This window comes from Drosophila bipectinata, chromosome 3L (genome assembly GCF_030179905.1).
Source record: "Drosophila bipectinata strain 14024-0381.07 chromosome 3L, DbipHiC1v2, whole genome shotgun sequence".
Classification (NCBI taxonomy): Eukaryota; Metazoa; Arthropoda; class Insecta; order Diptera; family Drosophilidae; genus Drosophila; species Drosophila bipectinata.
Window position 1 is genome coordinate 26,884,745 of NC_091738.1, and position 23,414 is coordinate 26,908,158.

Below are 23,414 nucleotides of genomic sequence, written 5' to 3' on the forward strand. Positions count from 1 at the left end.
TCATCTGCCTGCAGCATAAATAAAATATAACGTACTATAATTAAATTCGTTTTTCATTTCCCGACGTGATTTTACTTAATATAATTAACAATTTAAAAAACTATTGACCCGCGAAATAACATTTAAAAACATATATACATACGATCCACTTGCAAGTGCAATGGCCCGCGCATAACGCCTTCATACATATATGAGTTCCACATCGCTGCTTGCGGTTCTGAGCGCACAGTGGGACAGATCGTATTCGCCGCGAAAAAATATATTTATGCGGGTCAAACAGCAGCACGGCGTTTAATGTTTATGTTTAAATAATGTTTATGTAATGTTTAGTGTAATAATTTAGTTATAGTTTATTTATTAAGCTAAAGTATGGATATATCGCCTTAGTTGGTCGCAAGCCGACTCTTTCTCGGCCGCTCGACTTTAACGGCCCTATTTTAAGAGAGCTTTAGCTTCGCAATCACTATGTCGGGCCGCCCTCTTCACTATCGAGAGCTTTAGCTTCGCGTATGTCTAGTCGAGCCGCACTCTCTGTCCATATTATTAGTCACTGCTTAGCACCATAAATTGGATGATCACAATGGTTGATCCCAGTTTCATCTGCCTGCAGCATAAATAAAATATAACGTACTATAATTAATGGTATTTCTTATTTTTTAAAAATATCAACTTTAGTATTTTTGAAGATAGAAGAAGCATGCGGCTTTTTTTTTAGATTTTGTATTGTAATAAATTGGTTATTTAATAATATTTCCATAAGGATCGGCCAACTATATCCGATGTCTTCGATATATATCCGGTTTTAACTGCAAGGGTATATCAACTTCAGCTTCGCCCGAAGTTAGCTTTCCTTTCATATTTTTCTTATTAAGTTTATTTCAAAATACATATGTAATAAGAATTATTCTTCTAAGCTTTCCGGGCTATTACCTGTTGCCTTTGTCGTAGATCCGTCGCAATTATTGATTACGACCAAAAATTTTCTTCTCTATGCTTCCTCTGCATCCAGTCCACAAATTAGGGACCATTCTTTGTATCCATCGTCCCTAAGTGGACCATAGCACGGAACTTGCCGTCTAGCCATGTCTGCGTCTCGGCCATTTTGCTTCAGTAGACGGAATAGACGCTTTGTGTCGATCATCATAACCAGGTACTTGATTGGTCTGCACGATTTTCTATATGCCTGACGGCATGTCCTCCGTTTTGAGGTGCATGAGGTTCAGGCCTCCTCGTATGAGCCACGCTATTAATTTTGCAATGGCGTCGTTTTCGCGGCCTAGAGTCTTTGCTACTACTTCTATCGAAATTTCATCGGCAAACCCTATGATATGCGTCCATTCTGGGCGCTCTAATTTTAGCACCCCATCGTACATGATGTTCCGGGACCTAGGAGAGTGCCTTGCGGGTCGACCCAGGAGTGCTCCTGAATGCCGGCAGTGATGTCGTACCTAAGGATGCAGTCGCTGAGGGGACATTAGGCTATCATTAGATCATATTTAATGATTACAACTATGGTTGCGGGGATGTTCAGGTTGCGCAGCGCTTTCACTGTAACATCCCCTTGAGCTGTATGGACTTCATGTCAAGCGTTGCGATCTGGGAGCACTCTATGCCTCCTCCGGCTCCACCTGGGTTCTTTGAAGTCCTTGGCTGCAATTTGCTTCATTATGGTAATGTCGTTACTTCCCCTCCCTGAACCCGAACTGCAATGGGGAGAGATATTCCGCGAGGGTTATGGCCTCCTGCAGTCTTCGGCAGACGCAGCGCACCACGGTTTTTTCGGCGTGGTCAACAAGTCATAAATGGCTGGGACGTATAAGTTAACTGAAGTTAACCGCGCAACGGCAACGTCCGATTATTAAAGATCTCGCTCTGGCCAAACTGCTGACACAGTGTCTGGCCAGATACCCATGCATAACCGGCGAACACCGCATATTTGCGTGGCCGCTATGAAATACATTTTTGTTAGCTTTAAGTTTCAGTTTTTATTTATTTATTTATTTATTATTAAAGATAGAGGAGTTTGCAAAACTAGACTAACTTAGTTGGTAAAGCGCTGGCAGCGAGGCCTTCGGCTTTTAAGGTTAATGCTATTTAAGTCTATTATTTTAACTACATATTGTTCGTTGTATTTAGGCTACTTAGTTGGTAAATTTTGTTTATGTACATTTTGGGTATTATTAAATTTTGTGGTATAGGTTTGAAGTTTTTAAGAAAATTAAGATTTTTTCTAAATTATCAGTGTTGAGTTCGTTAAGGAGACTTAATGGGTTTGTATTTTTGAAGATAGATAGTTTAGTAGGAAGGAGTGATGGGCATGAATTTAATAGGTGGGGTAAGGTATTGTCGCCTTGGCAGAAGGGGCAGGGTGAGGTTTGGTTTTGATTGAAATAGTGCTCGTGTGTAAGTTTTGTGTGGCCTAGTCTAAGGCGTATTATTTTAATTTTATCGAGTCTGCTCGATTTGGGATGAAAGGATCTGCAATAATTGTCGATGTTTGAATTGTCTTTGTTAATGTTTTTATACCATTGATTGCAGTGTTCTATGTTTAGTTTATTTCTTGTTCGGAATTCTAGTTTTAAGGGTCTGTTTATGTCTGTAAAATTTATGTTTGGGGTGTAAATAAGGGGCATGCTGCATGTCGATTTTGCTGTTTGGTCGGCTAGCTCGTTGCCTGCTATGCTTACATGACCAAGGATCCACAATATTTTAATATTTTTTTTTAATATTCTAGTTTTGTAAGGAGTGATCTAATTTTGTTGGGGTAAAAATTGCTGTTATTTGTGTTTCTTATGGCGTTAATTGCTGAGAGAGCGTCAGAGCAGATCATGAACTTTCCCCTTGTGCTTTTGACTTGGTCGATCGCTACTAATATGGCTATTATTTCGGGGGGTAGGATACCATATTTAATAATATAAGTATCTATTGTGATAGCATATGATATAGTGGAGTTCATTTTTGATCCATCCGTGAATATGAATTTGTGTGTTTTATGGCTGTCTTTGGTATGTTCGTATAGTTGTGTGGTATGTTCGTATAGTTATGTGTCTAGTGTTGTGGTTTGTTTCTTGTTTGCTCTAAATATTGTGTCTATGAGGTTTGGGAGATCTCAAGGTGGCTGGTATTTGTGTCGTTTAACTGGTTCGTAGGGTAGGTTTAGTGCTTGGCTGAGGTTTATTGTGCGGTCTATGGTTGATGTATTCTTTTTTGATTTACTTTGTTTGACAAGTTTGTGTATTGGTGTATCTTTGGAAAATATAAGATTTTTTGTGAGTTTGGCTGTTTGAAGGTCACGTTTTTGCTCTAATGGGAGGATGATGGCTTCGTATAGCAAGTTATTTATGAGTGTGGTTTTATTTAAAGGGGGTTTTTAATTTGTTAAGCACGCTTTTCGGAGCCTGTCCGTATAGAAACAGGCCATATTCGATTTTTGCTATGACTGTTGCTTTCGCGACGTGGAGTAGTGTTTGAGTGTTGCAATTGAATTTGAGGTTGGAAAGGCTTTTTATGATATTCAATTTTTGGTGTAGTGATGGAAGAAGTGATTTTATGTGTGTTTCCTATTTGTAATTACTATTTATGGTTATCCCTAAGATTTTGAGTGCTGTTACTTGTTTTATTGGTGTATTGCTACAGCTTATGGTGCTAGTGCAATTGTGTTTTTGGCATATATGGAGGTGTTGGCATTTAGCTATGGATAGAGATGCCCCTGAATATGAGCACCAGTTGCTTATATCATGTAAAAGGTTGTCTAGGTTAAAATTAAGGTGTTTGTTGTTTCTGAAGTTTATAATAAGGAAAAAATCGTCGGCGTAAGCGTTTCTTTAATTTCTTTATTTAATTTCTTTGTGTAGAGATATTACGTTTGAGAGTTTATTGTATGCGATGAGAAATAGGATTACCGATATAGGTGATCCTTGTGGGATACCGTTGGATAATGGGAGTGAATTTGACAAGTGCGGACCGACTCTGACTATTATTTTACGTTTGAGCATAAAATTTTTGACATAATTGATTATTTTAGGGCCTGTTTTCCATTCCTGGAGTTGATCAATTATAGTGTGCACACCTACTCGATCAAAGGCTCTTGAAAAGTCAAGAGTGACGAGGGAGGTGTGCCGTTTCGACTTCGTTATGAGATGGTCTACGTATAGGAGACTATCCGAAGTCGATTTGCCTTTTTTGAAGCCGAATTGGTTTGTATTTAAAAGTTTGTTGTGGGTCACAAACCACCAAAGTCTTTTCGCTATGATTTTGTCCAGTGTTTTTGCTAAACAGCAATTGAGGGAAATGGGTCTGTACGAGGAGAAGTTTGTTTTGTCGGTTTTTGGTTTAAGTATTGGTATGATTAAGCTTATTTTGTGGGCTTGAGGTATGTGGCTGTCGAAAATTTGATTAAAGAGGTTTTTAATTCTGTTTTTAGTGGTAAGGGAGCTGTTGCGTATCACTTCGTACGAAATTCTGTTTAATCTTGGAGTGGATCCTTTAAGTGTTTGTAGTGCTGCAATTAATTCAAGGTGACTTATGTTTTCCTCGATAGTTTTGGCTGTTGAGGTCGGTGTATAATTGGTTGTGTTGATTTTATATTTGTTATTTCGGAATTCGTCTGAGAAGTTTAGGTCGCTTGAGAGCTCTGAGAAGTGTTGCGAGAGGGAGTTGGCTATTTCGAGAGTATCTGTTGTTGTAGTGTTGTTTTTGGGATTATGTATGGCGTGGATTTGTTTGCTTGGGTTAAGACCGCAGAAGCGTCTTATGTTGCTCCATATTTTAGATGAAGGGGTTTCTGGTTGTATGGTGGATGTAAAGGATCTGAAAGCTTTGATTTTACTTTTTTTGATTTCGAACTTGTACTTGGCGTTTAAGCGTCTGTAGTTTATAACATTTGTAAGGTTGATGTTGCGATTAAGTGCTTTCCAAGCTAATTGTTTTTCTTTTTTTAACTGTGCCAGATTTTTTTTCCACCAGGGAACCTTGTAGGGCTTTGTATTTACTGAGGTTTGTGGGATGGAAATGTTTGCGCTATGTAATATAGTTTTGTTAATTTGTGCGGCTTCTTTGTTGACGTTTAGTGAAGTGGGGAAAATTCCGTTATTTTTTTGTGTGAGAGTCTCGTATTGCTCCCAGTTGGCTTTTTTTAATATAAAAAATGGTTTTGAGAATTTGGTTATAGTGTTTGGAGGGAATAAAGAGATAACTATCGGAAAATGGTCGCTGCCATGGAGATCATTAAGTATTTCCCACTTTGTGTGTGGGGCTAGTGTTGCTGAGCAAAGTGAAAGGTCGATATGCGTGTATGTTTTGTGTGTTGTGAAATGTGTGGGGGATTTGTCATTTAGTAAGGTTAGCTGTGTGTTGTCAATAAATTGTTGTATTGTTTTTCCTCGAGAGTTTGCTTTCGGGGAATCCCAGGCAGGGTGCCATCCGTTAAAGTCTCCTAGAATTAGTGATGGTGTTTGGTTATTTTACAAAGTGTCTTCAAGCATTTTGTTTGTGACAGTTCTGTTTGGGGCAATGTATGTTGTCTTTATGTGCATGTTCTTCTTGGATTTAATGTGTATTGCTAGAGCTTCAAGGTCGTTTGGAATGTTTACTATGGAATATTGAATTGACTTGTGGACTAATAGCGCTACGCCGCCAAATCTATTGGTGGCTATGTTTGTTAGTAGAGTATAATTTATTGGAGTTGGTATATTATTAGTATATTGTATGTGAGTTTCTTGAAGTGTAATGATATGCGGAGAGTATTTTTTAATCAGGATAAGGAGATTATTATAGTTATTTGTATATCCTTGAATGTTCCATTGATTAGTGACATACTGGTGGTGTAAAAAGTTCTATGGTTGAACCTTAAAGTATAGGAGATCAGTGGCTTTTAAACCGATTCGCTGTCGCTGTTAGTGAAATGTTTGTTTTTGTTAGAGGATTTGGCTTTTGATTTAGGTGGCTTGAAGTTAGTACACAGAAGGTTTGACTTATCTTTAGGGAACATTTTTAGTTTAAGGTCCTTTGTGAGCTGAGATCCGTATGAGGTTGTTATTCTGGTGGGGTTCATGTTGTCCGTTTCCATGGCTTCGGTGACGTCCTGGTCGTGTTGGTTGTGTTTTTGGAGTATTTTTCCCGGTGCCGGTGATCGCAGGATGTGGATGTAGTTCGTGATGTGATGTGAGCGTATTTGGAGATCGAGTTCTTATTGTGGTTGTGGTGTTTGTAAGTGTGTTTGCATAAGAGTTTCTTGTTTTGTATCCGTGTCGCTCAAAGTAGATTCTCAGAGCAGTTTTATGATCGACTTTATCGATGGTTTTTATGGCAGTGAGTTCTTGTTGTTTGAGGAATGTGGGGCACTTGCGGTCCAAAGGGCTGTGTTGGGGATCGATTTCAGGATTGTTTACGCAATTTAGGCATCTTTTTTCGTTTTTGCAGAGTTCTCCTTCGCTGGTGTGTTTCTCATCTGAGCAGTTTAAACATTTTTCGGTGCTCTTGCATATGGGTGTAGGATGTCCGAAGCGGAGGCATTTTCTGCAACGGAGTGGCAGAGGGATATAGTTGCGTACGCGAACAGTTTCATAGCCGACTCGGAGAATTTCAGGGAGTTGATGGGTTTCGAATGTAATTATTATGAGTCCGGTTTCTATTAGGTTGTTGTTATTGTTTGGGTTGTTGTTGTTGTTATTGTTGGTGTTTTTGTTGTTGGTGTTTTTGTTGTTGATGGTGTTGCTGTAGTTGTTGGTGTTGGTGTTATTGTTGGTGTTTTGTCTCTTCATTATTTTTTTTACTTCAATTACTTTCTGTGGTTTTAGTTCTCGGAGGATTGTTTCTTCGTCTATGTATCTAAGGTCATTACAGTAGATAACGCCTTTTGAAAAATTAAGTGTCTTGTGTTCGGTAGCTGTTATATCCATATCTGCGATTTTGGTAAGTTTTAGGAGTTTTGTGGCTTGTGTGTTGTTTTTTGTTTTTATCAAAACTCCGCCGTCTCTGGTTTTTTTTCACAGAATCAACTCTTCCTCCGCAGGCGAAATCCACAGATTTCTCGATGATGAAAGATGAAACAGTTTTAAATGAGGATTCATTTTTGCTTTTGATGACAATAAATTTGGGTTCTCCTAGTTGGTACCGTCTCGTAGTGTATTTAGCTTTGTCTGGTGGTTCGTGCATGGTTGTTTGTAAAGGGCTTGCGCCCGAGTGGTAAGAAATGGTGTGTTTTTTGTTGTTGTCTTTTTAGTTTTGTTTTGTGTTTAATATTTGTTTTTCAACTTTTGCTGATAAGCTCAATGGGTTTTTTGCGAACGCGGGATCGATAGTGTTCTAATACGACTTGTCTCTTCGGAGGTCGAAGTGGTACTGGGTTTCAGTTTTTACTTGATAACGGAGCAAGTGCTCCAACCGTAATTCCTGTCATAGGAGGAATTTCCCTCGGCAACAGCCAGGGACCCAATCATCGCTTACTACCTATAAGGAGAAGCAACCCCCTCGGCAACTACCAGGGGGGACGGACTACACCCTACTACTAAAACCATACTCATCTCTTACACCTGTGACGACTCCACCATCAGCGAGGGATACCCGAATACACCATAATATAATATACCACCCGCCCAACGAAAAAAATCATGTACTTTTATTTAAATACCCTCTATGTCTGCATAAAATTTTTTTTAAATAAAAAAAAAAAGAAGACAAAAGAAGTGAAATTTTTTCCTTACACTGGTAGATAAAATCTGCAGCCCTACTAACGTTTTCACATAAATTTATTCCCTAAATTTGGTTGACGGCTTAGCATTAACACGTTAAATTTTATGTGACTATTTTATTTTTATATAAATTTTTATAAACCATTTTCGGGATATTTTCTTCCCATTATTGTTTGCATTTCATTTTTTTTGTGTGAATAAATAAATAATTATTTTAATACAACAACACCGAGTTGCGGAATTAAAAAGTTCCTAACCAGGGCAAAAGAATCGCTAGCTCAAATTTAATTTCCAATCCAATATAATTCATATAATTGTGTGCATTTAATTCAGCTTTTATATGTCGCTTTTGTTATACAAGAATTCTTGGTACTGGCTCTCCAGCTTTAGGCGATTTATAGCTACAGCTCCACATGAGCAATCCCTTCCGCCAGTATAGGAATACGAGGCAATTCTCACAGTGGCTCTGAGTCCGAGACCGAAGGGCCGCCCAGATTTTCCACACCAAAAAGCGCAAACGCTAGCGCTGTCACATTTGCGAACATGGCTTTCAACATGGAGCAAATGACGGCCACTATACAGGCGGTAGTTCACCATGCCGTTCAAGAAGCCAATATCAAAGGCCAACGTAGGGAAAACAAACTGCGCCTGGCGGTACAAATTTCTCCCGCCCAAGCGGAAGCGCCCCAGATCAAGGTAATAATGTCAAATGTGACGAGCCCCTAGATGCCGTTAAGTGCCTGCCCGAATTCACAGGAGCACAGGAAGCATTCGTCTCCTGGTGGCAAGCGGCAGTAACCGCATATTATATTTTTAGAAATTTCGTAAATAGTTCGCGCCCTCACCAGGCAGTAATTATTATTAGGAGTAAAATAAGAGGCCCTGCCGATTCCGTGCTATCCTCGTTCAGCACTGTGCTAAATTTCGACGCGATTATAAATTGACTCGACTTTAGGTACAGTGACAAGCGCCAGATTCACGTCATCGAGCAGGAAATGGGTACTCTTAGGCATCTGACCCTCCTGCAATACTACGACGAGGTCGAGAAATAACTCACCTTGCTCACCAATAAGGCTACCATGTCGTACGAAGCCTCTGCGGCAAAGGTAGTATGCGACAAATTCTGGAATGCCGCACTCAAAGTATTTATCTCGGGACTCAAGCGCAGCCTTACAGATGTCCTTTTTTTCAGAAACGCCGAAAGATATGCCATCAGCTATCGCTTTGGCGCAAGAAGTGAAATCTTACCACGAGAGATATTCCTTCGCGGCTTCGTTTGCGAGAAGCCAAGAGGATTAGGATAGAAAACAGTATCCAAAGGCGCAAGAAAACCGACAGGCTCCTGCGCAGACAAATGGCCAGACAAGCTCTGGCAAGAATCCGTACTACACCAAACAACACATGGTGCATCTACACTCTGCCCCACGCAATAGTGACACCCCCGAACCCATGGACATTGACAGGAACAGGAAGCCGGCCGTGTCCGATCATTCGGGCCCACATAAAAGGCAGAGAGTTAACCGCGTCCCGCAAAGCGCAGGCAAAACCGGGGAGAAATATACAGCCGCAGCTTCAAGCGCGGCTCAGGTAATTGACGACGACTCCATTCTGGACTATGATTCGGACGTCATTTATTTTTTATGGGCGATGGGACTACGATAGACCCGGAAAAAGTCAGGGCCATCAAGGAATTTCCGGAGCCTAAAAACGTGTTTGACGTAAGGTCATTCATGGGCTTGGCTGGCTATTATAGGTGTTTTATTAAAGATTTTGAATTAATAGCTAAGCGAATTTAGAGCATTTTAAAAAAGGGAACATGGAAATGTCAGCAGACACAGATCCAGAAACATCCAGGTCAAATTTACCGAGCCGCAACGGTTAGCTTTCGAAAATCTGCGTAACATCGTGGCCTCTGAGTATGTCATCCTCAGGTACCCCAATTATAAAAAGGCAATTGATCTAACGACAGATGCCTCAGAATACGGCATTGGCGCAGTGCTTTCCCAAGAGAGACGACCCATCACTATGATCTCTAGAAACTTAAAGGACAGAGAGGTTAACTACGATACCAACGAAAGGGAGCTGTTAGGCTCTCCGAGTACTACTTCCCGAAAATGACCAAGTTAGCGAACGAAATAGTCGCTACTTGCAAAACTTGCGTTAAGGCTAAATACGGCAGACATCCAATGAAACATAAGCTTGGCGAAACGCCAATTCCATCTCATGTAGGAGAAATGTTGCACATAGGCATTTTCTCCACGGATAAAAAGTATTTCCTTACATGGATCGAGAAATTCTCGAAACTTGCCGTCGTCCAACCAATTCCCTCTAGAACTATAGAGCACCTCAAACCAGCGCTACTGCAGCTGATGAACATTTTCCCTAAGGCCAATGTCATATATTGCGACAACGACCCATCGTTAAACTCGCTCTCCATCGTGGCCATGCTGGAAAACGCACTTCGGCGTTAGCAAATGCGCCGCCCCTCCACAGTGTCTCAAACGGACCAGTGGAACGCTTCCACAGCACTCTGGTAGAACTCTGGTAGAAAATCGATAAAGGCATTAGCGATACCGCAGAGCTGATCCTACTGGCTTCTGCCAGATATAACAAATCTATCCATTCGGTTATCGACAAGAGGCCAGCCTACGTGGTTCAGACACAATCGAATGTGCCTCGATACGAAATACAGGATAAGATAAAACTCGTCCAAGACAAGCTCCGAGACAGGGAAAACCCAAAACAGAGTGTTTGAGGTTGGCGAAAAAGTCATAGTGAAGTCCAACATACGCCTCGGAAACGAACTCTTACCGTTATGTGAAAAAAAACCTTTGAAGCGGATATGGGGACCACAGTCCTCATTAAGGGGAGGGTGGTCCACAAAGACAACCTTAGATAGGCCGAGCATGACTATACTATTGCTCGCCTGATAATTTTCCATCTTTTATTGTACTTTTTTTCTAGCCACTTGGTATAAGTTTTTACTACCATTTTTTATTTTTAATCACGCTTTGGTGGTGGGCTACCCAATTCCAACAAAATTTGCAGCACATCCAAATTGCAGGTTTACAGCCATATACCTGATTTTCCTTTTGGCCGCAACATCGGCACGCGTCACGGGCTACTCCAAAGCCAAATACATTCCCATCGTGGATGGCCGGATTCTAGTATGGGAGGAATACGCATTCGTAAAACACTCAGCGAATCTCTCAGAATATAGGCGTGTCATAAAAGAAACTAATGGGATGATCAACATGTTCCCTCAGTCTCACGCAGAAACTCTTAGTTGTTGATGTCGCCCATCTGCGCGACCTGCTCGACTCGTTAAGCATCCATCATAGGGTAGCAAGGAGCTTAGACTTCCTAGGGACCGCGATGAAAGTAGTGGCAGGAACGCCGGACGTGGAACTCTTTGAAAAAATTAAATTTAAGAATTCCAATTAATAAATGCAAATAGGAAATAGGATGATCACAATGGAGCTGCAGGGTTTATTGCTGGCAGTAGCACTTGCCAAGGTTAATGTTGTTAGCCCTACCATCTTAGATCATGTAGACCTAGAGGGTGTGTGGATAGAAGAGCGCACCGAGACCGAGATTAGGGATGTTTTGTTCCGTATCGTCCCTTAAGATATTACAATCCGATAACATCATACACTTTATTATTAAGTTTCCAAAAATCAAGTCGGCCTGCAACAAGATCATTGTTTCCCGATGTTGCATCACGACACCTTACTCAGATTGGAAGACAACGTAATTGCTGAATGTACCATCAATACAGTAAGAAATTGCTCTGCGACATCAGGGGCTACATTTTGCCAGCTGGCGCGAAAAAGATCATGCGCTCAAAGACTCCACGCTGAAGGCATGGCGCATTGCGAGATTCATTAAAGCGATTTACACTCCATTACTTACGTTGATGAGGGGATTGTAAATATAAATGATCGCTCGGCTCACGTGTGTGTGGATAATGGCACCTGTGTCCATGTCTTGTCGCCTTTGCAGAAGGTGCCATCGTCAACGAAACCCGATTGGTCAATCATGATGCAGCCCAGAAGAGGGATCCAGGAGTGGCCAGCTCGCCTTCCCTGAACGTCACTATGGAACGTAACGTTCTCAGTCTTCCTTACCTTCACCGACTGAGAGAACGTAATCTGGAACAAAAAAGGAATTCAGGGAGAAGATTGACCACCATCAATTATATCAGATGATATTCATAGCGGGAACAATTGATGCTGCGCTTTGATTTGCATCGGCTTGACCTATCGGCGAGTCACTCAGGCCCGAGCTAAAAGAAATGATTGCCCAAATAGGGTCGGCCGACGACGGCCTCATTCCTGAAGAGTAGTAGTTAACTGAAGTTAACCGCGCAACGGCAATGTCCGATTATTTAAGAGCTCGCTCTGGCCAAAATGCTGACACAGCGTCTGGCCGGAGGCCATGCATAGCCGGCGAACACTGCATATTTGCGTGGCCGCTATGAAATACATTTTTGTTAGCTTTAAGTTTCAGTTTTTACTTGCGCTTCATTCGATAAAGAAGGCATTTTTCCCATACTCCGGCACAGCCGTTAAATAGTAAATTCATTCATAGGTAACCGCCAGGGACCCAATCATCGCTTACTACGTACAAGGAGAAGCAACCCCCTCGGCAACTGCCAGGGGCGACTACACCCTAGTTCACCCTACTACACTATACTCATCTCTTACACCTGTGACGACTCCGCCATCAGCGAGGGATACACCATAATATAATATACCACCCCATAATTTAATTAACTTTTGTATATATAGGCATATGGGACGGATTTTTAGGCCGATCTTTCCGGTAGGAGCACAAGGCTTTGTACCTTCCACCTCTGAGGGAAGACGCCCTGTTTTGAGCATTTGCTAAAAGTTCTAGCTTGGTACCGGGTGCTTTGCCGCTCTTCATCGGGGTTGTGACCTGCGCTATCTCCAGGATAGTTTTATCCTCAACCGAGGCTGACACCGCCGCCTTGTTCTTATCGAAATGGGCTGCATAGTTTAGCGTCGGCAACAGGTGCTTAACGATATGATTCTTAGTCTAGGTTTCATTAGGTGGTAAAGGCTTCATTCGTTTTCATTTTTAACAACTTTCTGGTATGTTTTTCCCCACGGACCCTGTTCCGCAGCGTCGCTCATCTCCAGAAAGCATAGTTTTTTTTAAAGAAAAATTCCTTTTCTCAGCGAACTCCGCCTATTGAGCTCGCAGTCTACGAAAGGGAGACTTTCGCAAGATAAATTTTAAGGTTGGCTGCCGGGAACCCAGATTAGCGCAGTTTGCTAGGAGTCCAGGATGTTGGTTTGGCTCCTTACTTTCTTGAACGGACTAAATCAATGCTAAGTCTACACATTTCTCGCTCTCTCGCAATGCTCGATTAGGCTTAGCGCTACGCATTGGGTATTTTCGGTTCTCCCTCGGTTGCATCTAGCTGAAAGAGGAGGTCTCCGTTGGCCGTCCGTCTAAACTTTTTTAACCCTTTCCTAACTTCCTTTAGCTTCCCGATTTGGCTTCCCGTATTTGCAGCAAATATCAGTACGTAGGGACGGTTTTTTTTTGGGAAGCCACCTTTCTCGCGGTTGTCTGACTTTCTCCTGGTAGAGGGTTCTCCGCTGAGGGTTAGAGTTTGACTATAAGGAGGAGGATAATTGTAATCGGCTGGGGTTTGCGACTTTATCCTTTAGCGCTTTTTTTTTACGGCAATTGCTTTTTTTTTTACCAAATTTTATAAATTTCGTCCGATCATATCCTATAGTTCCCTTATAGCTGGTCGCTCGGAAATGTCTTAACATTTATGATTTTGAAGATAGAAGGTCTGGGACTTCCTACAGATTCTACTTTGGGACAATCCTATAATTGCTATCACTAACCATACAGCATATAGACAACCCATTTCATACAATGAAAATGGACGCAAAAATTTCTTGCCCCAACAGGCCCCAGAGCGAGCTCTTACTCTCTTTCTTACGCTCATCGTTCTTACGCTTTCTGTTTCTCAGTCTTTAAAAGGAGCGCGTTGAAGAAGGTTGACCTGCGCTTGAATTGATCTTTCTATGTATGCGTGTCAAACATTCACATACACGGGTTTTTTTTTTTTTATTTTTTTTAAGTGGCTGGCATTCATCAGTGATCGGTTCATATTTTCAAATTCTAATAGCCAAAGTTCTATCCGTGCCGGTGGTTTTTCGGCTGAGCCCAATGTGGTGGAGTCCTAATTAAAATGATGCCATTTATACCGCAATATTTTTCGAATATCGAAATGATGTCTTGTCTACCGCTATCCGTTCGTAGATAGCTCGGGAAACCCAATCGACAAAATATTTTTTTCATGGCCCCGATAATTGTAAAAATTTGATTTTCATATACCTGAAATAATAGTCGAACACTAGGACATTTTTGCCATTTTGGACTGGACCTAGTAAGTCACTTGCTATGGAGCTCCATGGGCTTGTTGGGTAAACAGTTCTCTGCATCGGAACCGGCCTTGGTTGAGATACTAGCACACAATCTTTGCATGACTACAAATAATTTTCCACATTTCGATCGATGCGTAGCCACTACACTTTCACTCTCAATCGACGCTTCATGGCCGACTCACCGGGGTGTCCTTCGTGAGCTAGTTCTAGGAATCTTTTCCGCAAACTTTTTGGGATAACTGGTCGTGTTCCCGGTAACAGGATCTTTCCTAACATAAAGCTTTATAAATCACATTGAATTTGAACGCTTGGAAACGCAACAGCCAACGTTCTATTCGTGACAATGGTTATGAGGTTGGTTTGAAAATAGTTTCTAATCGCTTGTGATCGGTCACCAACTCGAATTCTAATCCGGCTAAACAAAAATATAACTTTTAAACCGCCCATACTAAATCGAGACTTGTTTGGTCTGAGAGTACCGTTTCTCTACCTCGGATTAGCTACGGTTTGCAAAAGAAATTATTTTAAGTTCATCGGTTGTTTCAAATTGAATTAGTACTCTAGGGCTACAGGGCTCGAAATATGATACACTATGTATTCTAGCCAAATGTTGCTTTAAATTTTCAAAAGCTTTCTTTTCTATTTTGCTCAAATTGAATTTGCTCTATTTTTTCAACAGTTTCTTTAAGGGCTCTGTGAAATTCGACAGGTCGGGTATAAATTTACCAACATAAGTAACAAGCCCTAAAAAACTACTTCGGGTCTCCTCGTTGTTTTTGGGATCTCTAAATGAGAGGATCGTTTGGACCCCTTAAGGATCTACCTCGATGCCTTTATACGTCAGTATATGACCTAGGTATTTAACTTCTTGTGTTTTCCAAACACATTTTCCCTCGTTTAACGTAAAGTTATTTTCCCTGGAGCATCTTTGACTTTCTGAACAGCTTTGTCATGGTCCTTCTCACTTGTTTAAAAAATAATGATATCGTTCATTACATTCTTACATTATGCTTAGAGTTCCCAAAGCCTTCTTTGAAAAATTAAAAACGCCAAACATAAGTCTTTTGCACCTGAATAGCCCAAGTAGGGTAATGAAAGTGGTTATGCTCTAATCTAACACTTACTGGTAACATGCCCTCTTGAGGTCTAGTCGTTTGAAATATTTGGCGCTTTATGCATATTCTGACGTTGCCATTCTCTTTAGATGAAATGGCCATAGACGATATCCAGGAAGAATGGCCTGTTACTCGTTCAACGATTTCAAGAGCAAGAGTTTCTTTCAATTTTGATGTTACTTTATCCTCCAGTCCAATTAGTATTCGTCTCTTTGGTTACTGAATTGGTTTAGCGTTTGAATTTATTGATAACTTCACCGGTTATTCTTTCCACCTTGGAAACGTACATTTTCCTATTTCCCTGACTTTGAGCCCGAGACGTAAAACTCGAGACATTCCGAGTACTGATTGCGTTCCGTTTTTTATTACGAAAAATGAAGCAAACACCTCCGGATTCTGAATTATTGATATAGGAGCCTCGGAAACGCAAATTACTTGCAGAAATTCGCGTAAAGCATATCCTCTGAACTGATTCGCTAAATTTGATCGAACATTGAAAACGGTTGCTTTATTTATCTGAAGAAGTGACCACTTCTGAGTCAGTTACTAATGATAGTTCGCGCCCACCCACTCGACATTTAATAAACTTACCTCATCATCGCTTTGGATTTTAAAGCAATTGAGGCTTGCGTTCAATGTCCTAATCTACCGAACGTACTTCACTGCGTTGACATTTACTAGTATTGTCGCCGCTTGGCCGATCACGGGGAATGCCTTTAACAAACGATGGACCAATAGTTGGAGTTCGATTCGTTCGTTTTATTCTGGAATAATTACAATATCTATTTAGTTCTTACATTTACATAATTTACGGCTAACGTACCGCAGTTTTCTCTTCCCTCTCCTTGTGATGGCGCAAATCGGTGTAATTGATCGCCAAATATTGTTTTCCTTTTTACCCGATTTTAGTGCGGCCAAATAACCTAAACTAAAATACCAAACTTCATAATAATACTGACTTCATAAAAATCCTGACTATCGATAGCCCTGATCCGTTCCGCGACATCCCTACCCCCGTGAAGCAGCCGCATTCACCACGTCCAGGACAACTAGCTTCGAAGCGGGACGAATTGTCATGGCTCGATCGTTAGTCCTCACTGCCGCTCAACGAGGTACTCCATCTCTGTCGGTGAACACCTCCTCCACGAAGCCTCGTTTCCACTCCCTTCGTGGTATGGCTGGATCACAGACGAACACCAGGTCTCCTCGACGAATGGGCTCGACGAGCTTGCACTATCTCTCCCTGCGCACAAGAGTCGGCAGGTACTCATGCACCCATCGCTTCCAGAATCGATCCCGCATCATCCTCGCTATGCGCCGCTGCTTACTGGTAGCGCACTTCTCGGGCTCCTGTCCGTCATCCTTGGGAAGATCTGGACATCGGGTGCTCCCTATAGCAAATCGTTGGGTGTCAGTGGAGCCTCCTGGTCCACCGTCACTGGTAGTGGTCCAAAATAGTCCAACCGGTGAACTTAAAGGGCCATCCGTTGGCCTCCAGCCGGTCCTCTGGCTGGGGTCCCATCTCGGGCTGAGTTGGTCATGCTCTTCGCAATTTGCAAACGTTGCACTTGCTCCCCACCTTTCGTAGCAGCCTCCGTAAGTTCGTGATCCAGAACTTCTGCCGGATCGCTCCGATGGTTGCCTCCGTGTTTTGGTGGCACATCCTTTCGTGGTGATGCTGCACGCTCATCTGCTACATCGATTGTAATTTGAAAACCTCTGCAAGGAAGTTTACCATCACCAAGGCAAGCTCACATTTCATTTCCTCTTCGTCCATCGTCGGAGGGATCCATCCTTCGCTCGATCTTGGCCAGCTCTCCTCTGGTCCTTGTAGAAATGGTGAACCACTTAGCCATCGCGAATCGATGCTGAGGTCCACGGCCTTGCGCGACCTCGTCGCGTCATCTGCCACGTTTTCGGCAGACTTGCGTCCATCTCCACTGGGACGCCTCCGTGGATTCCAAGATCTCTGCCACCCGGTTGCCGACGAACTGTTTGTTTCTCCGTTGGGTGCTGCTTATCCAGTGCAACACAGTTTTTGAGTCCGTCCATAACACGCAGTTGCTGATCGCCACACCGTGTTCTTGCTTTAGAAGATTGTCCTGGGGCACGGCTAGGAGGCACGAACTCTGGAGCGATGAGATCGCCTTTCCGTTTACCGGTCCATACACCACCCATTCAAGTGCGGTGGCTGCTGCGAATGGTCCTCTAGATCCATAGCTTCTTGTTTTGAGAGTTGTTCCAAGATGAGCATAATCCAGTCAAATTAGGATCCTTGGCGTCGCATTGTTGTACGGTTTCTCAGGTAGACGCGCATTCGCCTTCACTGCCCTTACATCCTCCCGACTCAGGCTCTGCATCGAAAGGTTCAAGTTGGCTACTCCGTACACGTTCTTCGGCCCATGGCGCTTTGGCTTGCCCGCCTCACTGATCTGCAGGTTGACCACTTTCGTGTGCTCTTTGGCAGATTTCCCACCAAACCACTGCACGTTCAGTTGGCGACTCTCACCTTTCAGGTTTAGGATGAGTTCGTCGTCGATGAGCCTGACAGACGATCCTTCATCCAGCAGTGCATAGGTGTCGATCTGCATATTCTCACCGTTCAGCGTTACGGGAAGAATCCGGAATAGTTGATGGCATCCAATCGACTCCACGCAGCTCACTTCCTGGCGGTCACACGTCGATCGCCTTTCATCCTGCTCACGCCCTGCGTCTATAACTGCAGCTAACGTAGGACGGCTCCTCTCGTTGGAATCCACTGGTCGTGGCATTCTCTCCTGCTTCCTCCATCTGCGACTGGCGGCCGTCTGGGATGTCCAGGTGACTCGTGGAGAAGGTAGTGATGCCTCACGTTGCATCCGCGGCTCTTCCTGCAGAACCGGGACATGTGTCCGGGCTCCAGACACGAGAAGCATAGCCTCAGCATCCTCGTGGACTCGATCCGCGTCGTTGTGGCAGCGCTGTTGAACTCCTTGCAGTCCCTGATCTGGTGTTGTCCCTCCCATATAGGGCAACATCTGCGGTGGTCAGCATACCGTGAAGGATCCTTCGCTTTGGTTGCTCCTTGGCTCCAGAGTCCGTGTCGAAGCTGCTCCATAATGGCTCCTACGTTGCTCTGCCGGGGCGAGTGCTTCGTGGGCATCATGCAGAGTGCGAATAAAAGTTAATGTCGCCGCTTGGCCGATCACGGGGAATGCCTTTAACAAACGGACAAATAGTTGTAGTTCGATTCGTTCGTTTTATTCTGGAATAATTACAGTATCTATTTAGTTCTTACATTTACTTAATTGGCTAGCGTACCGCAGTTTTCTCTTCCCTCTCCTTTTTTTTTTTTTTTTTTTTATATTAAGTTACTTCCTGTAGTGGAAGGATTATTTGGCCTCCCCGTTTAGACGGGTTAACGCCACAGCCAATGTATGAAATCTTATTTCAGGAGATCTAAAAAATTGCGCTTGCATTAAAGACAATAATTTTTATAAATTAATTTTGGCTTGCTTTAAGAACGACGTTATCGATATGTAGTTGTCGATTGGTTCATTTACAAAGAAGCGATAAATATCATTATATTTTAAAAGTGTTGGAAAATGGCGGCGAATGCTTGAGTATTTTGTACAATTTAAAATAAGATGTGAAATATTTTCCACTGCATTGCATGTGTCGCAAAGAGCATTGTCAAAAATATTCATTTTGGATAAAGTGAACTTATCGAACGCATGTCCGCTAAGGATTCTATTTAATTGTTTTGTGTCTAAACGGTCGAAAATATCCGTTTTATAGAACCAGGGTTTCTTGGTGATGAAAGGCCTAAAGTTTGAATAGCCTTTATTACGTTCCATAGAGAAAACGTTATAGTCTCTTTCCCAATCATCTTGAATATAATGAAAAATATAGTTGATCGCATCACTCAATGTCCATCTAACATATTTGAAGGAGCCGTGTATAGAAGCGTTTTTTGCTGCTCTATCAGCAATTTCGTTTTCCCAAATATTTGCATGGCTGGGTATGTGGTGAACTACAACCTTTGAGAGCGTGGGACAATTTTCGATTTTGGAGAATATTTCCTGGGCAATATAATTGTTGGAGCCGTTATTTTGTAGAGTTTGTATAGCGCCAAGGCTATCCGTCAGTATGGCTATCTTTGAGAAGCAGTTAGAAATTGCAAAATCAATGGCTTTTTCCAAGGCTAAAAGTTCAGCGGTCATAGACGACAGCTTTTTGTTAGTAAAGAAACTATCAACAGTATTTGACTTTGAATGAACAAATTCATAACCTGTAAAATTTTCCGAGAAAAAGACTATTTTTTCTCCTTAAATGACTATGCTAAGGAGAGTAAGTATAGATTAGAAGTAGCCTATAAAAGAGCTAGAGTTATGTTAGAAGCAAATAAGAATAGAAATAAACTTTTATACGATCATAAAGTAAGGGATATAGATATATCAGTAGGTGACAAAGTTTTATTAAAAAACGAGACAGGTCATAAGTTAGATCCTAAATATACAAGTCCGTATATAGTAAAGGAAATAGGAGATAGAGATAACATAGTAATAACAAATAATAAACATAAAAAACAAACAGTTCATAAGGATAGATTAAAAATCTTTATTTCATAAATTGCACTTAGTATGGCCATACAAAGACACACATACATAGATAAATAAATACACATATTCTTTTAATAATTTCATTTTCTATGGTTCTAACATAAACTCAAAAAAAAAAAAAAAAAAAAAAAAAAGATTATTAATTAGAATTATAAAAATAACTTCATTATATTACGTTATTTTTCAAAAGGAGGGAGATGTAGTATGCACATATATTGAATACCCACTGTACCGAGAGTACTTAAAGGGTGCGCACTGTAACACTTTGTTGCAGTGTTTACATAATCCAAAGTCCCGAACATAAACCCTAAGTGGCCGAAATATGAACCGATCGTTATGGCTTAGCCCGCACACAGAAAGTGCTAGTGTCAGCATAATCGTAACAAACGGTCAGCATATGCATACCCCTCGCGCCTCCACTTGAGAGCGCATAACAACGTATATTATTATATTCCTTTATACATAAGTACATAGCCGTCTCTGCCGCCGCCTGCGAGCAGCGCTGCTACGAGACTTAGCCTTACTTAGACTTAAGAAATATTGTAAAAGAACAGAGACATTTTGATCGTTGGAGCGGCACCTCAGCTGCTCCTTCCAAATAAGAACCAACCAAACTTAACTCTTAGTAATATCCTTTGATCACATGGCGACCGTGACAGCGATGGAACATCGAAGGACATCGAGGGATTAAAAGGGATATGACTTCCCTCTCTTTCTTTCAAGCGAACGGTCGTGTTTTTTTTTTTGTGCGCACTGCGTTTTTGACAAATATTGGTAAACCGGTGTTTACATACTTTGTGAATTAAATCTTGTGAATCATAACAATCTTAAAGCCTAAACCGTATCGCTTCGCGAGTGCTGTGGTATATTTGGAATCGAATTAATAATTTGTCTAAATTCTATTCCAAGCATAGCTCAGCTCTGCTTCTTCCCCGGCTTATCTATATTTCTGCATTTCTCTTTTGCACTCTTTCAAAGCTCCCGCTTCGGCTTCTTGTTTAGCACAGTGGTTCAAGGTATTGTGTTTTTTAACTTTTTAAATATTAATTTTTGTCTTATTAAATAAAAAAAAAAAAAAATAATAAATAAAATGGAATTTAAACTGGTCTGTGCCATTAAGTCTTGCAACAAGACAATTTCCACAACCCAGCCTAGTATCCATTGCTGGTTATGTGAAAACGTCGTGCACGCCAAGTGTGCCGGTTTTACCGCATCAGTTTCGGATGCCATTTCCCGTAGGTCTGGGATACATTATTGTTGCGAAAATTGTCGTGCTGTGCAAGGCGAAATGAGGTCGTTCATGAAACAGACCAAAAATGGATTTAAAGAGCTGATCACTGGTTTTCGTAAAATCAATGACCAGCTCTGTGCGCTTGACACTCAATTTAGTGGCCTTCAGCTGCTAAATGAGTCCCCTAAGCGTAAGAAATCCGCTGTTTCTGATCCGCCTCAGCCTGCTCAGCCGACATTAATGCAGCCGCTTATATCTCTGGCCACCCCAAGGGCTAGAACTGAGAAAAATTCGTCAGAATTTCTCAGGGATAATGAGCAATTGTCCGATATGTCCGCCATGGCATCCCTTCAAGTGATGCCACAGGTCCTAGGGAACGAAACCCCCATTAGGGTCACCCAAAAGGGTATTCCACAGTCCGGACCACCGGCACCGACTGATGCTGCAGTTCTTGTACCTGCGACACCAAAACCCTTACATTCTTAGATTCCTCCATCGAAACATATATTTGTTTCTCGGCTTGCCCCTGATACTTCAGAGATTGATATCTCGGCTTATATCAAAGCCAAAACTAAAGCCGATATAAAGGTGGAGGACATACAAAAATTTAAATATAGTTATACAAGGCGCACGTCTTCTTTCAAGATTCGTGTGCCCGCGCTGATGTTCAAGACGATTTGTTCTCCCAGTTTTTGGCCAGAGAATCTTTTCGTCCAAGAACATCAACCTAGTTCCGTAAAAAAAAAGTTAATAAACCAGTGGGAGTGAGACTTCCCAATATCGGAACCACTGACCAACCCTCCACCTCTTCTTTGGCCACTAACCCAAAAAACTAGTTTCCTCACTAACTCTTACCTATCAGAATACTAGGGGGCTACGTAGCAAACTCCCCAAGCTATATTCTGATAGTTCTTTCTTTGCATCCCATATAATAGCATTTACAGAAACTTGGTTAAATCCGGAGATCTTTAGCTCCGAAGTTTTTCCAAGTAAGTACACCACTTTTAGACGGGATCGATCTCAGCGAAGAGGAGGTGGAGTCCTCATTTCGGTAGACTCTACTTTTGCTTCTGAAGAGGTGAAATCCCAAGAGTTTGGTGACATAGAATTTATTTGCGTTAAAATCACTATGTCCGTGAAAGCTTTATACATTACATGTTCATATATACCTCCTATGTCTGAACCGCCCACATATTGGCAGCATTTGTCCGCTATTCGATACGTCTCTAATCTTATGACGGATCGTGACCAACTCGTAGCGGTGGGCGACTTTAATATCCCAGAATTAAAGTGGTCCAACGTCGATAACTCACCATCTTTGTCACTTATAACTTACCATGACTTCACCGCGGGCATGTTTGACATGTCCCTAGGTCAGATCAATCACGTTAGAAATTCGCTAGGTCGGCTCTTAGACTTATGTTTTGTATCTGATCCTGATGGTACTGCTCTCTCCAGAGCCTTTCCCCTTTCAACCCCAGAGGATCCATATCACCCCACGCTGGAGGTCTCAATCGAAACCACTCCTGGTATCGATCAGATGTCTCCGAGCGTGGTAAATAAGATTCGCTGTTTCCGTAAAGCTGATTTCCACAAACTTAATAGCCTTATCGATACATTTGACTGGTCTGATATTCTGGCGTGCACTGATCTTAATGTCACTTTAGAAAAATTTTATTTTACTTTAAATACATTTTTTGACTCATGTGTGCCTTGGAAATATCCGTCCGCTTCAACAAATCCTCCTTGGTTTACAAGGTGCCTCACTAACCTAAAAAATAAAAAAAATAAGCTTTTACTTAAATATAAAAAAACCTGCAGTAGTGTTGATTTCTCAAGATACCTACTAGCTCGGTCGAATTTTACCGTGCATAACGCTGAATGTTATAGGAATTATATTGACCGCTGCCGGATAAAATTTACTCAGGATCCAAAGCAGTTTTATAATTTTGTAAACACTAAGCGTAAACACGTATCTTTTTCACCCCTGCTTACGTTTGAAAATTCTTCTGCGACTTCGGATCAGGCCATTGCCGATCTATTCGCAGAATTTTTTCAAACAACTTATTCTCCTCCTAAATTGACTGATCAGCCTTACGCATATAACATTCAAGCAACAAATCTTATTTTCTGTCCGTCTTTTTCTGAGAACAACTTATTATCTGGTCTTTTAAGGGTCAAACCCATTTATTCGCCAGGCCCCGATGGAGTACCAGGCTGTGTGCTAAAATACTGCGCCAGGGCTCTGTGCAAACCTCTTCTAAGACTTTTCAACTTATCTTTGGAAACCTCGATTTTTCCCCTTAAGTGGAAGGAATCATTCATAATTCCCCTACATAAAA

The 23,414-nt window shown here is 41.8% G+C and overlaps 2 protein-coding genes across 8 annotated transcripts in view; one reads left to right on the plus strand and one right to left on the minus strand.

Moving 5' to 3' along the window:
- The window catches only part of LOC108119101 (aminopeptidase N), a 408,837-nt gene that overhangs the window by 98,778 nt on the left and 286,645 nt on the right, over positions 1-23,414 (plus strand). The window lies entirely within an intron of this gene.
- LOC138926353 (uncharacterized) lies at positions 17,452-19,360 on the minus strand. 2 transcript variants are annotated; one of them, XM_070280138.1, is made up of 2 exons: positions 18,541-19,360; positions 17,452-18,484 (listed from the first exon to the last, which is right to left on the minus strand). In XM_070280138.1, the coding sequence occupies exon 2, from the start codon at positions 18,255-18,257 to the stop codon at positions 17,502-17,504; it is 756 nt and encodes a 251-aa protein (XP_070136239.1). In that variant the 5' UTR covers positions 18,258-18,484; positions 18,541-19,360; the 3' UTR covers positions 17,452-17,501. The 2 variants fall into 2 exon arrangements, with proteins under 2 accessions (XP_070136239.1, XP_070136240.1); XM_070280139.1 differs by having other exon boundaries at positions 17,452-18,437; positions 18,518-19,360.